The sequence below is a fragment of the Homarus americanus genome, unplaced genomic scaffold, assembly GCF_018991925.1.
Source record: "Homarus americanus isolate GMGI-L3 unplaced genomic scaffold, GMGI_Hamer_2.0 scaffold53604, whole genome shotgun sequence".
Lineage (NCBI taxonomy): Eukaryota > Metazoa > Arthropoda > Malacostraca > Decapoda > Nephropidae > Homarus > Homarus americanus.
Window position 1 is genome coordinate 476,429 of NW_024742288.1, and position 18,753 is coordinate 495,181.

The 18,753-nt window shown below is 45.0% G+C and overlaps 1 protein-coding gene across 3 annotated transcripts in view; it reads left to right on the forward strand.

The window, feature by feature from the left end:
* LOC121876720 overlaps positions 1 to 18,141 on the forward strand; it is a 241,408-nt gene extending 223,267 nt beyond the window's left edge. For all 3 annotated transcript variants that reach the window (XM_042382078.1, XM_042382079.1, XM_042382076.1), the window contains 3 exons: positions 3,817 to 3,924; positions 14,677 to 15,365; positions 15,663 to 18,141. In XM_042382078.1, the coding sequence (XP_042238012.1) occupies positions 3,817 to 3,924; positions 14,677 to 15,365; positions 15,663 to 15,731 (866 nt within the window). In that variant the 3' untranslated portion in view covers positions 15,732 to 18,141. The remainder of the gene's footprint in view (positions 1 to 3,816; positions 3,925 to 14,676; positions 15,366 to 15,662) is intronic.
* The last annotated feature ends 612 nt before the right edge of the window (positions 18,142 to 18,753 follow it).

The following is an 18,753-nucleotide window of genomic DNA, read 5'->3' on the forward strand; positions in this document are numbered from 1 at the left end:
TCAGTAGTAACAGCAGCAACAGCAGGAGGAGGAGAATACAGTAGTAGCAGCAGGAGGAGGATGAGGAATACAGCAGAGGAGCAGGAGGAGGAATACAGTAGCAGCAGGAGGAGGAATACAGCAGCAGCAGCAGCAGCAGCAGGAGGAGTGGGAGGAATACAGCAGGAGGAGGAGGCACAGCAGCAGCAACAGTAGGAAGTGGAGGAGGAGGGGGAGGAATACAGTAGTAACAGCAGCAGCAGGAGGAGCAGTAGCAGCAGCAGGAGGAGGAGGGAGGAGCAGGAGGAGGAGGAGGGAGGAGGAGGAGGGAGGAGGAGGAGGAGGAGGCAGCAACAGCAGAAGGAGGGAGGAGGAGGAGGAGGAGGAGGAGGAGGAGGAGGAGCAGCAGCAGCAGCAGCAGCAGCAGCAGTAGTAGTAGTAGTAGTAGTAGTAGTAGTAGTAGTAGTAGCTGCACTAGGAGGAGGAATACAACAGCAGCAAAGCAACAGGAGGAGGAGGAGAAATGTGGTAGTAGTAGCAGGAGGAGGAGGAGGAGGAGGAGGAGGAGGAGGAGGAGATTCAGCAGCAGCAGGGAAGAGGGGGAGGACAGAATACAGTAGTAGTAACAGCAGCAGGAGGGAGTAGAAGGAGCAGCAGCAGGAGGAGGAGGAGGAGGAGGAGGAGGAGGAGGAGGAGGCAGCAGCAGCAGTAGCAGCAGAAGGAGGAGGAGGAGGAGGAGGAGGAGGAGGAGGAGGAGGAGCAGCAGCAGCAGCAGCAGCAGCAGCAGCAGCAGTAGTAGTAGTAGTAGTAGCAGCAGCTGCACTAGGAGGAGGAATACAACAGCTGCAGCAAAGCAACAGGAGGAGGAGGAGAAATGTGGTAGTAGTAGGAGGAGGAGGAGGAGGAATTCAGCAGCAGCAGGGAGGAATGCAGTATTAGTAACAGCTGGAGGATCAGGAGGAGGAGGAGGAGGACAGCAGCAGCAGCAGCACGGGAGGATGAGGAAGAGGAGGAATACAGCAGCAGCAGCAGAGGAGGATGAGGCGGAGGAACAGCAGCAGCAGCAGGATGAGGGCTGGGGGAGGGGAAGGAATAACAGCAGCAGCAGCAGAAGGAAGAGGGGAAGGACGAATACAGTAGTAGTAACAGCAGCAGGAGGAGTAGAAGGAGCAGCAGCAGGAGGAGGAAGAGGAGGATGAGCAGCAGCAGCAGCATCAGGTGGAGGAGGAGGATGAGGGATACAGCAGAGTAGCAGGAGGAGGAATACAGTAGTAGCAGCAACAGCATCAGGCGGAGGAGGAGGAATACAGCAGGAGGAGAAGGAGGAATACAGTAGTAGCAGCAGCAGGAGGAGGATGAGGGATACAGCAGAGTAGCAGGAGGAGGAATACAGTAGTAGCAGCAACAGCATCAGGCGGAGGAGGAGGAATACAGCAGGAGGAGAAGGAGGAATACAGTAGTAGCAGCAGCAGGAGGAGGATGAGGGATACAGCAGAGTAGCAGGAGGAGGAATACAGTAGTAGCAGCAGCAGCATCATGCGGAGGAGGAGGAATACAGCAGCAGGAGGAGGATGAGGAGGATGAGGGATACATCAGAGGAGCAGAAGGAGGAATACAGTAGTAGCAGCAGCTGGAGGAGGATGAGGGATACAGCAGAGAAGCTGGAAGAGGAATACAGCAGCAGCAGCAGCAACATCAGGCGGAGGAGGAGGAATAGAGTAGCAGCAGAAGCAGGAAGAGAGAAATAATAAAGCAGAGGCAGCAGCAGCAGCTGCAGGAGGAGGAAGAAAGCAGCAGCAGCAGCAGGAGGAGGAGGAGGAGGAGCAGGAGGAATACAGTAGTCGCAGCAGCAGCAGAGGAGGAGTTCTATTGTAGTAGCAGGAGGAGGAGGAGGAATACAGTAGTAGCAGCAGCAGCAGGAAAATACAGTAGTAGCAGTAGCAGGAGTAATACAGTAGCAGCAGTAGCAGCAGCAGCTCAGGAGGAGGAGGAGGAGGAGGAGGAATACAGTGGTAGTAGCAGCAGCAGGAGAAGAGGAATACAGTAGTAGTAGCAGCAACAGCTGAGGAGGAGGAGGAGGAGGAATACAGCAGCAGAAGCAGATGCAGGAGGAGGAAGAGGAATACAGTGGTAGCAGCAGCAGGAGGGAGGAGGAGGAATACAGCAGCAGGAGGAGAAAGGAGGAGGATGAGGGATACAACAGAGGAGCAGGAGGAGGAGGGATACAGCAGAGGAGCAGGAGAAGGAGGAATACAGTAGTAGCAGCAGGGAGAAGGAGGAATACAGTAGTAGCAGCAGCAGCAGGAGGAGAAGGAGGAGGACAGCAGAGGAGCAGGAGGAGGAATACAGCAGCAGCAGCAGCAGCAACATCATGCGGAGGAGGAGGAGGAATACAGTAGCAGCTGAAGCGGGAGGAGGAGGAGGAGGAGAAATGATACAAGCAGAAGCAGCAGCAGCAGCTGCAGGAGGAGGAGGAGGAGGAACAACAGCAGCAGCAGGAGGAGGAGGAGGAGGAGGAGGAGGATATATCAGCAGGAGGAGGATGAGGAGCAGGAGGAGGAATACAGTAGTCGCAGCAGCAGCAGCAGCAGCAGGAGGGGGAGGAGGAATATTGTAGTAGGGAGGAGGAGGAGCAGCAGCAGGAATACAGTAGTAGCAGCAGCAGCAGGAATAATACAGTAGTAGCAGCAGTAGCAGCAGGAGTAATACAGTAGTAGTAGTAGCAGCAGCAGCTCCAGGAGGAGGAGGAGGAGGAGGAGGAATACAGCAGCAGGTGCAGGAGGAGGAATATAGCAGAAGGTGCAGGAGGAGGAGGAGGAATACAGTGGTAGTAGCAGCAAAAGGGAGAAGGAGGAATACAGTAGTAGTAGCAGCAACAGTTCCAGGAGGAGGAGGAATACAGCAGCAAAGCAGGTGTAGGAGGAGGAAGAGGAATACAGTGGTAGCAGCAGCAGAAGGAATACAGTAGCAGGAGGAGGAGGAATACAGTAGTAGCAGCAGCAGCAGGAGGAATACAGTAGTAGTAGTAGCAGCAGCAGGGAGGAGGAATGCAGTAGTAGCAGCAGCATCAGGAGGAATACAATAGTAGTAGTAGCAGCAGCAGGGAGGAGGAGGAATACAGTAGTAGCAGCAGCAGCAGGAGTAATACAGTAGTAGCCGCAGTAGCAGCAGGAGTAATACAGTAGTAGTAGTAGCAGCAGCAGCTCCAGGAGGAGGAGGAGGAAGAATACAGTGGTTGTAGCAGCAGCAGGGAGAAGGAGGAATACAGCAGCAGAAGCAGGTGCAGGAGGAGGAAGAGGAATATAGTTGTAGTAGCAGCAGGAGGAATACAGCAGCAGGAGCAGGAGGAGGAGGAGGAGGAGGAATACAACAGCAGCAGCAGGAGGAGGAATACAGTGGTAGTAGTAGTTGTAGTAGTAGTAGTAGTAGTAGTAGAGTAGCAGCAGCTGCAGTAGGAGGAGGAAGAGGAGGAGGAGGAGGAGGAGGAATACAGTAGTAGTAGTAGCAGCAGCAGGAGGAGGAATACAGCAGCAGAAGCAGGTGCAGGAGGAGAAGGAGGAGGAATACAACAGCAGCAGCAGCAGGAGGAGGAGGAATACAGTGGTAGTAGTAGTTGTAGTAGTAGTAGCAGCAGTAGCAGCCCAGAAGTTGTGTCATGGACTTCTTGAGGTGTCGCTTAACCTTCTCTTTGCTCAGGTCTGCTCTCAAGAGAAAAAGACCTTTGGCATACTCGCAGTCATAGACTATGAGGCAACAGATTCGGAATGCCGCAGAGATCTGCGGCTTAACTAACTCAGCTAGTGTAACTGTGTATGCTTGCACTTTTTATTTTTTCAGATGAGCTGGACTACAGTCGGAGGGCAAGGAGCAAAGTGCCAATCCGAAGTCGCCTGCCAGCCCTCCATCTTTCACCCTCCAGGGGCCGCAGGTGGAGGGCCGCTCCCGGTATGTCCTATCCCACCATTAAAACAAAAGTGGATAGTAGACAAAACTCCTTAAGCCCTAAAACTGTGACATTGAGTCGGCTCTCTCTCTCTTCCTCTCTATCCTGCATAGAATTAAATCCAACCATTTGTTTAGTCTACTACCTCTCCCACCATTATTTCCACCTATGATCATGACAACATACATTCAACCTTGAAGAAAATAGAAATTGTCTTCAATGGGCAGCGAGTACATATTTATGGATGTCTCTTTTTGTCAGAGTATAAATATAATGTATGTAAGATAGAGTTTCTGTACCGTATACACTAACAGTAATTGCACATTGCATTTTTCTTTAATAGAAGCTGAAATTCATTTCTGCATCAAAGGCGTCACGATCCAATTTATCGAGTTTATGATTGGAAGCAGAGCAACAGCTGACGTGATGAAACGCCTGTTCACAGTAGAATTAAAAATCTTGTGTATTTTCCCACTGTCTGACATAAAACTCAAAATTAGTTTCATAAAGCTTTTAATGTATTATGTGTGTCGGTTGCAAAGCATATTAGCTGTGGAATAATCTTTTGAGTATAGTAGAACATTAGACCATTTTTCAACAGTTGTATTCTTTGTGACTTAATTGCGCAAACATAATAATATGCGGAAGGTGGGATTATAATAGGGAGAATTAATTAGAATATCTAAAAAGCAAGGAAGTTCATTATGCTTAACAAGAGAAATATTGTGTTGGCTTCTTCATCGGTAATGTTTGTGAACTCCGCCTCTAATTAGTTAGGTTCAATCGGGTGTGTGGCCAGCCTCATATTGACGAGGTTCAGCCAGTCTTATGCAACATAACCAAAATGTAGTTCTGTAATTTGAAACTTTGACTTACGATCTTTCTAATTGCCGTAAGTTCGAACTTAAGAGAAAAAAATAACTTAAAAGTAGATACTTGAGAGCTTTTGAGAATTAGAATGATCGTAAGTTATTTTTTTTCTCTAGGTATCTACTTTTAAGTTATTTTTTCTCTTAAGTTCGAACTTACGATCTTTCTAATTCTCAAAAGATCGTAAGTATCTACTTTTCGGGAAAGTAGATTATCTACTTTTCGGGAAAGTAGATTATCTAATTTTCGTGAAATTTTCCGAATATTTTCGGGAAATTTAACGAAAATTTCCCGAAAATATATATATCAGTTTCGGTGTACAGTACTGTATTGCATTATGTTTTTAGTGTAGGCTAAATATACAACATATGTACATGGTATAGAAATCTTAAAAAAAAAAAAATTACCTTTGCTTAAGGCTGAATATCTTCATTCCCTAAGCTGCAGTCTTCTTCCCCCACTGTGTGTGTGACTTGATGTGCCCATGCATACTTTTCTGTAGATCGGATATTTTTCAGTATTGGCTGATTGCTCTTTAGAAAGGTATAGACGTCACTGCAAGATGTTTCTCGGAAGTTATACTGTACAGTCAGAATGCCTTTCATTGTTTCAACACTCAATTTGTTCCTTTCCTTTGTCCACTGACTTTGCATCAGTGAAAAAACTCTTTCTACATTTGCATTGTGAGATGATACAGCAAAGAATTGTGCAATTCTTATCAATTTTGAGTGGCATTCAATGTTCTTTGATTTTTCAAAGTATCTGGTCCACTTTTTATGTTGGCAGACAAACCCACAACAAAGACTAAGATCAAACACTGTCACTGCAGTCTGCAGGTTAATGACTGGCCAACCACCGGTCACCATCATAGTTGTCAATGTACGTAAATAATATAGCGAAAGTCCCTAGATTATGGTTGAAAATTGCTAAAATGCCTTAAATGCAGGACAAGAAAACCAAATGCTACAGTGTAAAAAAAAGCCATAAGAAAAAAATGGTATACTCTCAACATTTCATTTATGGCTGTAATAGCACTAAATACAAAAAATATATATATATAATAATGCGTGTGGCTGAAGAACAAGGAAAAGCAGTACAGTACATGGCAATACATGCTAGCCCAAAAACTGCTAGCAGCTAAGTTGACAACACCGTACAGGCGTACACATGACTTACCAGCTGACGAAAACTGAACGAGATCTCTATGGTTTCCACCTCCCCTCTCTCACAGAATCTCTCTCTCGTCATTACAGTTTCATATTTTTTTCCGTGGAGAAAATGATGGAAGCTGAAATTCCGGACTTTTGAAGAGTTTTAAAAATTACTTCTGGATGAAGATTTCGAGACCAAAATGGAGGACATGTCCGGGAAAATACGGAGGTATGGTAACCCTATCCAATACCCTTCTTAGCGTCCATTTGCTCCTTGGGAGAGGATGTCCAGATAGGATGACGATGTCTCCAGTGAGGAAGCTGCAGTGCGCCCGGAAGTGCTTCTGTCGCCGCTGGAGTGTCAGGAGATATTCCTTCACCCACCTCTCCAGAATTGGTCACCACCTCTTCCAGAATTGGTCACCACCTCTTCCAGAATTGGTCTGCAATGAATTGGGCCTGCTTCCATTTTCGTCTACACTTCTGCTATGGACTGATCGCCTCCAGTGGGCAGGGTTCCCGCGTGCATTCGTGCATTCGCAGTAGGTGAACCAGCGCGAGTGCTTCTAGGTCTCTCGGGTCGTCGGATATTGGGGTGATGGGTCTCCCGTTGACGATCTCTTCCACGACACAGAACAGGGTGTGGGGTCGCTCGTCGTCTAGTACCTGTGTGCCCGTCACCCCATGGAGAACCTTCTTCACCGTGCGGATCTGACGCTCCCATACTCCACCGAAGTGAGAGGCAGTCGGAGGGTTGGACTCCCATTCTATCTGTCTCTGCAAGAGTGTGTTCCTAACATTGTCACTGCTGTTCCTCTTACTCACCGCCTCCTGAAGTTCTCTGTTCGCTCCAATCATGTTGTTTCCATTGTCGGATCTGATGCACTTGGGAGGTCCTCTGCGGGATGTGAACCTCGTCATGGCATTGATGAATGAGTCTGTGTTCAGTGAGGTAAGGACTTCCAGGTGTATAGCTTGGATGGCCAGACATGTAAACAAGCATCCCATCTTTTCACCCGGGCCCGGCCTTGTTTAACCACGAAGGGACCAAAACAGCCACACCTTTCAGCAGCTAATGCCATGAGGAGTACCTTGTCCATAGCCTTTTTAGGGTACTCTTCCCCCTGGTCAGTGCTCATTGCCAGTACTGTTGCATCTCCTTTTACCTCTGGGTCTCCATCTGCAAGGTTAGGAATCGGCTTTGGGTTCTTTGGCCAATTGTTTTCTCCCAACAGGAGAAAGGGGGGTCCCTGAATCCATCTGCAGTCCTTGTTCAATTCTGCCCCATGCAGTCCACGGCTGGCATCATCAGCTGGATTTTGGTTGGAGCTCACATGTCGCCATTGTTCTGCGTCGGAATTCTCATGGATATCGTTGCAATTCAGTTTGCCACAAAGGCATGGTTCAGCTTTTCGTATGTAGTGAAGGGTGACCATGCTGTCTGTCCAGAACACTGATCTGTCGATCTGCAACTCTAGTTCTTCTCTCAGTTGTTTGTCTGCTTTGGCCGCCAACACTGCCGCACATAGCTCGAGCCGAGGTATGGTTTGCCGTTTCAGAGGAGCTAGCTTGGCTCTGCCACACACTTAGGAGGTAGAGTGGGCTCCGTCTCCACTTTTGATCCTGAGGTAGGATTCAGCCCGTAGGCTTGCTCGGAGGCATCGCAGAAGTGGTGCAGTTGTACCGTAGTCATTGGATTTGCGTATTCAGGGTGGTAACATCGAGGGATGCGTACTTGAGACAAGTGGGGAAGTTTATTTAGCCACTGCCGCCAAGCTGCTCTGTTGTGTTTGGTCATTTGCTCATCCCACCCGATGCCTCACCTGCACTCGTACTGGAATATGATTTTGGCTTGTATGGTGCTCGGAGCGATGATTCCTAATGGGTCGTATATGGAGCTGACCATACTCAGGAGACCTCGCTTCGTTGGGATCTGGATTCGGACTGCAAGTTTGTCATTCTCAACATCCCACATGATTCCTAATGCTCGCTCAGCTGGGAGCCTGTCATCCTTCAAAAGTACTGTACTGTACTTCTTTCACTTCCATGGCTCTTTCCATTTGTGGGACTACTCTAATGACCCCTTTGTGGTTGCAGATCCATTTTGTAAGTTTGAACCCACCTTTCTTCATCAACTGCTTCAGTTGGTGAGTGACTATCGCCGCCTTCCCTGGTGATGCTACTAAAAGAAGCAGATCATCGACATAGGTGTTGGGACTTGCTTTCTTAATTTCTTCCTGGAGCCTTTGCCTGTGGTCTTGGAATGTTCATCGTAGTGCATATCCAGCACATGATGGCTCCACACTCCCCCGAAGAGATGTACCTTCTTCCAGTAAGTGACTGGGTCTCCCGAGAGTTGGTCGTCTCTCCACCACAGGAAGCGCAGGGCGTCTCGATGCTCAGGCAGTACTCGTACCTGGTGGAACATAACCTCGATATCAGCCATGAGTGCCACCCTTTCTTGTCGGAACCTAATGAGGATTCCCATCAATTTGTTGTTGAGGTCTGGCCCTTGCATCACTTGGCTGTTCATGGACACTGACTCATGCGTTGCTACACAGTCAAAAACTATTCTCAACTTCCCGGGCTTATTTTGGTTCAATACTGGGTGATGTGAGAGATACCAGGTTTTCCCCGGCACAATGGTAAGCTCACGGTGTGGGATTCTCTCAGCATATCCCTTGTTGATCAGGTTTTGCATCTCTTCTCGATATCTTTGGTGGAGGTTTGGTGTACTGCGCACATCATTGTCATTCCTAAAAACCCATTTTAATTCATATTACGCTACATAACATTCAAATCCACCGCGCTTGTAGAATCTCAGGAGAGACGTGTTTTTCCCATCTGTTTTACCCTCAGTAAGTCCCGCCTTCGAACACAGTTGTCACTACGTTTATTGCACTCTCTACTGGCAAACGCAACCTTGAATTAGTCTGTGTAAATCAACTTTAGTAATTCGCCAGACCTTTGTCAAGTGAGGGTCATCCTTGAATGAGTAACAGTTAGATTGTTTGTAATTTCTGTCATTCCATGAGTAGCGATCGCTGGCAACTTAGGGGTATATAAACCAGTGCGAGGCGGGAGGAATAAACCCCCCATATCATCTTTCACCTTCGTTCCCAGATCGAGGGTGGGCTTAACTGAAACCCACCGGTCGCTCGGAGCCGGTGGATACCCAGCAGTGGTCAATATAGGAGTGATGGTGCTGATTCGGCATGATTAATCGGCTCTACTCTACTTCGTGGGCCGAGGACCCCAGACCCACCTAGTGTCGGAGTGTAACCGACCACAACAGCAGTTGTTAGAGACGCCAGTGCTATACCCTGGAACAGGCCTTGGAGTTATGGTCCAAGGTGTGGTCGTATGTGTTTGTTAATAATTACCCCATGTTGGGTAGTGGACCCATGTCGGTGTTTGTATCAGTATTAGTGTATTGGGAGTAAGGACAAGGAACTGGTCCTGCGATGTAATGTAAGGTGACACCAGTTATTGTGTGCACGGTAAGAGTGTAATATCTGAGTAATTGCTGTTGAGTAAATAGGAAAATAAGGAAACAAGTAAATAAGAAATACAGAGTCTGCAATAGGCCCAGGAGTTGAGCCTGGTAGTTATATGTTAATAACATCTATTTGCCCCTTTGATTTCATATTAATAAACTTGTTCTTTGAGAATTTTAGGAGTATTCATTTCTCCCACAGTAGTTACCTTTATTTCCGTCCAAGAATTACACTACCCATGTGCCTAGACCATCGACATGCTACCAAGAAGAACTGTGGTTAGCTAGTACCAAAAATGAACTGAAGTGAGTAGAAGGAACATTTGAAAGGACTAAGACATGTTGTGGTTTCACCCTTCTTTCCCCTTATTGATCTGGTCAATGAAAAACCTAACCCAATGCCTAGTCCACTCTGCACGCTACCTAACGAGCTACATGCTGTCCAGAGGGGGTCTGGTGGCAGCGACCCTTAGAAATTAAGATTAGAGTTAAGTATTCCCCCTTAGAATTAGTGACCCCCAGTCTGGCAGTATACTGGGTCTTTCAGGAGACGTTTCTTCAAGCTCGCTAACCGTTGCTCAACTAGTTTCCTGTTTTTCGGGAGTCCCGGCTCTTCATGACGGAACAGTATGGGAAGTTGATAGTGTCCATCCACCCTCGTCACTGAAGTTGACCACAGCACCAGGACTCTTCTGTCTTCAACAGAGATGGGGTTTTCATTGCAGTAAGCCGAGTCACATTCCCAGAAGTGTCTGACCTGTTTCTCTAAATGTGTCTCCAGGCTCAGCGGCTTTTCTGAGAAGAGGTGATTAATTGCTAGGTGGTCACTTATTGCAGGTCCAATCAGTCCATTTATAGTCCATCCTAGAAGTGCCCGCACCGCGAATGGCTCTCCGTTTTCCCCGGTCCTTACTTCTAACGATGTTAGGGCTTGTGGTACATCAAACCCTATCAGGAGATCCACTCTTTCCGGTGCGTGCAGTGGTGTGGTTCCTTGGAGGTGCCACCACTTGACAACAGCTCTGGTGTCTGCAACCAATGCTACCAGTGAAGAAGGCAGGTCTTTAATAACAAGGATTCTGAGAATGTTGATGGATTGACTTCTTCTCAATCCGACGCTAGTCATCTTCAGATCGATCTCTTTGGCCTTCACGCTCTTTGTTTCCTTCAGGATCGTGCCTACGGAGATTGAAACAGACTTCCCTGTTATTCGTAGTCGGTTGGCTAGGCTCTTGGTGCAATAAAACCTGTTGCTGCCTGAGTCCAAGAGTGCTCCGGTGATCACTGTCGTATTCGTTGCTCGCCTTATCTCCCCAACCTTGACCTTTAATATGGGGAGTGCATCTCTGCCTGGATCTGCTAGTCGCATGTCGTAATCTTCGAGCACTTCGCACTGATTATTTTCTCGACCGTAAGTATCTCTGGCCCACCTATACAGGTTTTCTCGGTTCATGGTCACCAGTGCAACCTGCCTGTTTCCAGCCCTTTTCTCCGTAACTCTTGAGCTGCATTTGGGTTTCCATGGCCTAGCTCCACTGGTCGTTGATTTCGGTGCCGACATGATGGCCTTGAGTTGACAGCCACCTAGCTTCTGTCACTTGTGGGCAGGTGACACTTCTGACTGGTGTGCATCCATGGTGGAAGCTCTTTTTATCCCTTGAAAACTGGCTCAAAGTTCCTTTCTTGATGGTTCGTCCTGGTTTGGCATGTTATTGCGCATAGAATTTCTCGAGAAGTGCAGGAGATTCTAGTGGAAGCTATAGCAGCCATCTATGCCGCACCTTGTCTTCTGGATGCACTCGGCCATCCGGTGAGCGCGATTTAAGCAGGCGAAACAGCGACTTTCTTCACATATGAGTGAAGTTCGCTCTCCAGCGGACATGTTGAGGAATGCTTGTCATCTCTGCAGAGGGTGATATCCAGGGCACAACGAGCAAGTGCTTTCGTCCCTTCCTCTAACCTCGGCATCGGCCTCTGGGGAAGCCTCATAGTGGCCATTAACTCTTCCAGTCTCTGGGTTGGTAGCGTTGTGTCCGATGGCCTCCCTTGCATCCATCCTGGGCGTTCTCACTGTATATCTTGTACTTGGTTTTCCTTCTACTGGGTTCCTGTTGGTGTCACTGCTTCCGGAAAGTGGGTATGACGGGTGGAAACATGTTCCCTCTACCCCTGATGAGATGTTCCCGACTTTGAGGCGCTGAGTGTTGGGAACCCTCCTTAGGTGGGTGTCAAGGTGTAGCACCTAGACACTCCTGGTTCCGGCGGTTGACAACTTGTGTCTCGTGGATACCTCGTCGCGGCTGTCATCTCCTCACTCGTTTCCAGAAAAGGCTTTCCCCCTGTTAATGATAGCATCTCACCAAAGTCCTCTGTATCGCCTAAAGTCTGCAGTTGCTCCACATGATCTTTCATATTCTGCATCATTGCAGTCAATTGAGTGAGCGGCTGCTGATAACCCTCCGATTACTCTATTCATCCTGCCTGTTGGTTTCAACCTTCTCTCGGATGAAGGGGTTTCTCCACTTCGCCCTGGCTGTGTGAGTGACCGGTTAGCATCTCCATCGTTCAGGGCCTCCAGGTCTTCTACTCTGGCTAGGCTTATCTCCTCTGCCTTGTTCCCTTCCATGACTGGTGACACAGTGAACTCAATTTGGTTCTTTCGGTGGACAGTTATAGAGACGTTCGGATAAGCGGGAATGCTCTTCAACTGACACGCCTGCTCGTTTATAACGATGTCATATAACTGAGGTCATACAAGCGATGAACTGAAGTTATACAAGCGAAGTCATACAACTGAAGTCATATAAGCGAAGTCATACAACTGAAGTCATATAAGCGATGTCTTACAATTGAAGTCATATAAACGATGTCTTACAACTGAAGTCATATAAGCGCTGTCATACAACTGAAGTAATATAAACGGGTGCAATAAGCACGAGCGATGTCACACTAACACGACAACAGAGGCACCACAATCAGTGTGGGGATTCATTACACAACTGCTAAGATCATAAAACTAATGCCACAAACACTACTGCGCCCTTACTCACAATGTTACTTAACTGTCACAGCTACTATTTTCTAATAGAAAGGGATACTCACCCGTTCAAAAATTTTATTTACAATTGGCAATCCAGTCTGGCTGTATGCTTTGAACACTATCTCCCCCGCGTGTATGCATGAATGTTATTGACACAGAGTCCACTCTTTCCTGACACGTGGTCCTTGCAGCAAGGCGGCGTGCCTGTCCTGAGTGAACGATAACACTCCCGTGCGCCCGTACAAACAATTTGGGCTCCGAGACCAGTCCTTTCTGACACTGGACCCACATACAGAGGCGTCATGCTTTTCTACGTACACATACAAATGCTATACACACACTCGACCCACAACCCCCTTTTTGCTGGGGTTAACTATTATTATATTATAGGCATCACACTTTAGTCGATGATTCACACAAAGGCGTCCCCGCTCTCCTGCTGCGTAGCTGCGGGGTGTGTCAGGTGCCGGAGGGAAGGGCCCCGCTGAAGGTTCTATGACGGTCAAATCACTCGCCAGTTCTCAGTAGACTGTATCGGCAGACTGTAGGACCCACGTTTTGACTGTAACCGCCCGTTGAGCAACTGTGGGATAATGAGACCCTTGCATGTAGGACTCTATTGTTCTTTGTTCAGTCAAAACCTGCATAGTACAAATTACATATGAGATAATTAATTCACTCGTACGTTCCTTCACTATTAACAACTACATATGATATACTGTATTTGAATAAAAACTTACGTGTTTCGGGTCTAATGTAGGCATTATTAGCTCCCTGGACGGCTAAAGACCATCTTCTGAACCCCACAGGGAGCGAGTTAGTCAGCCCCAAGGCGAGGACCATCTGTTTCACATTTAACACCTCAGCAAAGTTCGTTGTAAACACTCACTCTCTCTCCCTTTCTCTCTCTTCTCTTCTAGTTTATCCTACTGTGGCAGTAACATTACTATACAAATAGATCCAATATTTATTGTAATGATTGACACCAGAGGGTGCTACTGCTAGGTTAGGTTGCCCTTATGGTACTACATACTACCTGTGTACACAGGGTCCCATAATGGTAACCCAACCTGGATCATGCAAGGCTATCAGTGTACCTTGGTCGACGTATCTCGCCTATCTCTATAGTAGGGGGCTCAGACAAGCCTCAGCACCCAGCCCTTGGCAGCCTCACAGTTCCTTGCAGTGACAGACAGCCTTTGGTGTCATCACATAGCCCTTACTAGCTGTACACAACTAGCAACTTTTGAGCACCCCTAGAAGCATCATGTAAACCTTATGGGAGCATCAATCAGCCTCCTCAAAGACAAATAGCTCTTAAGAGCCTCACACATCCCAAGTTGCCACAAACATCACATATCCCCTTGAAGTTACACTGCCTTGAAAATAATCTTTAACATGTACAACATTTGAAGAAAAAAAATACAATTACACAAGTTTATCCAGAAGAAAAAGTCATTGGTTAAAAAGCAAGTTGTGAACACGTAAAATATAAATTACTGATAAAATTATGGTATTTGTTAAACTATTGCTATACAAAGTTCTCAAATTATGGCTACAGGTTGACAATCCCTTATCCGAAATCAGAAAGTTTTTTAGTGGAGCAAATTTTTTTTTTTTTTTTTTTACGGGGATTAGCCCACCCGGGCACAGGTCACTGACCCATATTGGGGCCTGGGGGGGCAAAAATGTAGTAGTAATAGAAATAATAATAATAATGATAATAACAATACGAAATAATAATCATTCATAGTAAATAATATTTATAATAAAAAATACACAAAAATAAATTAATAATTATGATAATAATAATTCCTGTAATAAAAATATTAATAAAATAATAATAATAATAATAATAATAATAATAATAAAGAAATACAAGAATGAAAAAAAGATCGAAAGTGAGAAACACGACCTACCTGTAGACCTATGAATTATTATTATTATTATTATTACTATATTTTTACCCCCCAGGTCCTGATGTGAGTCTGTGACCTGTGCCCGTGTGGGCTAATCTCCATGTTAAAAAAAAAGAACCCTAACCTAACCATTCTGAAATCCAAAAAATTCCAAAATCCGAAACACATCTGGCCCAAAGGATTTCAGTAAGGGATTGTCAACCTGTAATACAAATTAGAATTGACAACAGCTTAATTACCTCCCTTGTATAATCTAATTCAGTCATATTGTGTTGCAGTTGATCAAAACAAGTCTCCCAAGAACTGGATGAACGAAAGCCAGTCAATCAAAATTAGCAGTGGAGATGATGGAGGAGGGGGGAATGTAGAAGATATAGGAGAGGGAATGACCAGCTCAGCACCACCCCAGCTGCTACCACCACCAACACACCTCATCTCTGAGGACCATTTTGACTTACTGGAGAGGACGCAGCAGCCTGGCCATCACTACAATACCTCATCAGACACCCGAACACTGGCACACCAAGATAATAACACCATTACAGTGGACCCTTCAACGCGACCTCCACACTTTATATTCCATAAGGTTTATGTTGAAGCAAATTACAATGGTCGTGGTAGGCAACCATATCGCCGCCCAGTCTTGGCAGTCATGGCAGTTAGCAATGACAGGACATCTGCCATAGCTACTACCAAAGACAAGGACAGTGATATAGCAGCCTCCATGGATATTATAACATATCATTTAGCAACTGACAGCACAAAAGAACTCCCAGACAAGTCTGAAATGCTCTCTGTCACTCAAAAAAATATATCTGAGCTTTCTGATGAGGATATTGAATCCGTGGAGCAGATAAAAATGGAGAATACCCCAGATGATATCCCAGAGTTTTGGAAGAAGATGCAACGCAGGAATCACAACAAAAATCGCTTTGCATACAAGGCACGAAAATTATACTCATTTAAGGTATGAATACAGGATGATGATACTAACCTTTTCGTGGGCGTTAGCCAGAATAAAATACCTTGGAATACTTTGCCCTCTATTTTACATAATTCAGTTACTGTATTTGTTATTCTGGAATTGTTAGATTTTTAAAAAGTGTGTTTATTTTTATTAATTCATGACAGTTTACATAGGCACAACTTTCGTTTTACATATCCACATTATTTAGATATGCACACATACCACAAATAAAAATGTACATTTGAGGTAGTTCATGTACAAGTAGAATTAACTTGATTTTCTTTCTTTCTTTTTCAGAATCAAATTAAATTCCTCCAGCGGTGGGAACAGAAACTGTGGCGTCGAAGTCAACGTAGATCACCATAGCAACTACTTAACTAGCCAAGCTCTAACCCTAGAGCCCCCCCACACGCATCCTTCCAGCACACTTACCATCATGTTGATGTATACACAGCACTCTGAACTTTGCTCTCCATCTGGGTCATCTCATGTTTTACAGAGGACTCTCATCCAAAAGATCATCACATCCCTACTTGCCCTGCCTTTGGAATATCCAGCATCAAGCACAACACAGCCCCATATAGCTTAATCATATCAGTCATATCTTCAGAATATACTTAGTTTTTTAGAGCTTTCGTAAATAATATAGCTAGGATCTGATGATGTGAGTCTAATTTCTAAATAATACAAGAAATAGTGCACTGTAATTATTACACAGGTTCTTTTGTAAAAAGAAATAAAACCCATTAATATAGAATGATTGTTGGATGCTGGTAACAGTGAGCAGAGCCTGCAAGTTAAATTTTTATATTAGTATGATCTGCCTCCCCACACACACTTTTGATTGTTATTGACAGCTCAGGTCACTCCCGACTGCTTCACTTAAAACTTTCATGATTATTTAAATGTCTTAATGACTACCGTAAGTGTTCTCATGGTTTGTTAACTCCGAGTGAAGATTTTCTCTTAGATTGTGACTTATCCGATGCTTAAGCAATACTTTTACTTTTTACATTTATCCTCTTTGCCACTGATTGGCTCATTAACCACTTGGGCAGTTGGTCACATTTCTGTTACACACTGTTGGCAAGTACTGGCTCCTGAATGTATCTGTCCCTGCTCCAGTGTTGTTCAAGTCTGGTCTTGAAAGAGCTCACAATCTGGCAGATTGCTCCAAGAGTACAATTCTCACTCCAAAAAAGTTTGCCCTCACAGTTTTCTGGACTTGTAACTTCTTCAACCTTGAGCTGTGACCTCTAGTGGGGTGGGCATCTGCCAGCTCCAGGTATGGACACTTAACTGAGTAAGTGCCCTCCGAGATGTTTATAACCTCAATTCGGTCACCCCTTGCCTATTTATTGTATAAACTAGGTAGTTGCAAGCTCTCCAATCTCTCTGGGTAACTGAGGTTCTATAGAGCAGGCACCAGTCTGGTGGCCCTCCTTTGGAAATTTTCAATTGACATTCTCTAGCATATCTCGGAACCAGACACGGTGACAGCATCTTACTCTTGAAGATTGTTACGAGGGACAAACCGCCGTCTATATATTTGAACAACCTTCTTATAAGACCTACTAGTTTAGTTGTTTGATTCACCTTCCCAAAATGGCCCGAGAACTTCAGTTCGTTGTCAACATACACACCCAGGTCAATGATATTGAACTACCTCAACATAGTTTCTCTCACAATTTCAAGGAAATTTTTTTTTTTACATTTTATGTAATAAGTTCATGGTGGTCATTGGTTTATTTTATATTTATAAGAGTTGACAATAAAAGGCAATATTTCATATGTTATTTCCAGTATCTTAAGCTGGCATATAAGGTAAATTAACCCAAAAGTTTTAGGTTATTATGTTACACCAGATCAAAGGATATCATGGGTATGTTTCCTATGTTCATATAACAATATAGAAGTAGCTTCTGCATCTTGCAGGAGATGAAATGTCTTGTCAACAATAATTACAGTACAGTATATATATAAATAAAAGCCTAGGCCTATGGTCCCTTAGAGATCAAGTTCATGGTTATGTTGTAGTCTGTGATGCCAACTTTGAATGAGAACTTACAGCACTAGTGTGATAAAAGAGTGATGAAAGAAAACATTTCCCTGGTAGAGATTTAGGCATGTCCAGCATATGAAAAGTGATTTAGTGAAATTGTATTTCTAAATTCTAAAACCCTTTTAGATTCTCATTATTACCTTGTTTAGTGTACTGAAGTTCAGTTAGGCCCAGAGAGTGACATGTGTTTTGAACCAGAGCCCCTATAAAATAGTTATTTTAGAAGTGAATAGCAGATGTGTCCTGTTGTTTGGAAAAAAAAAAATGAGCCGCATGTCAAATACAAGTCTTGGCACAGCCCCAGCTCACCAAGTCGTCACCCAGAATTAATATAAAAAGTACTTCTTCACACAGAGTGGTAGACCTTTGGAATACAGTAGTCTACTAGTTGAAGCCATGGAAGTAAAAACATTACTGGAATTCAAAATGTCCCTGAACAAGACTACAGTATCAAGAACAATCGAGAGATCCTACACAAGCCATTAACCTCCTTCCCAAGTCAGGGCCACCTCTAGTTGTGGTGGCTGTTAGGTAAGTTTTCTTGAAGTTGAAAAGAGTGATTGCTGTTGAGATAAGGAAGGCCAGACAGTGCTCAGCATCAGGTATGATTTATAACTGCTATCAGATTTGTTATTAATTTCTCAAGTTCCATTAGGGAATAAACAGCAACACTGCTGAATTGTGATAAGGAGAAAGAGGAACCCTGTGATTGGTTAAAAAAAAAAAAAAATAGCTGGATAGAAACCAGTATGATCACATGAAAGTGTAATATTTTTTCTTTAAAGTGTATCAGGGCATCCAAAAGCACAAGTCACACCCACTGTGTGAGATTTGACAACCCTGGAACAACGCAACCGTGGCCTATTGTGTTGAAAAAAACAACAACAGATTACTAAGTGAAATAATCGTAAAAAAACAAAAATGAGAAATAATAGCCCAAACAAGGGATAATGAGGAATAATAGCCCTGGAGATGTTATGTAACTGTGTAACAGAGTTGCCGACTGACCGACTTGCCACCCAGTAGCACTCAGAGCGGGTGAGACTGAGCTGCGAGCTATGTTACAGTATTGTTCAACTCGTAATGTTGGGTAGATACAGTATACGTAATTTATTAATTTTCTTTTACTCTGTTACTTACATGCGCACAATCGTTCATACAGAATGTGCAACAAAGTAAGAAAGAAAAAAATATCATTAGGCCAAAAACATAAAGGGAATAAACAATTCTTGCGTAGTTGGCAGTTAGCTGACAGAGCGAGGAGAGGCATAGGGGATCTCTCGGCTGTTATCTGTCTCATGTCCAGTGAAATGATTGCCAAATGGC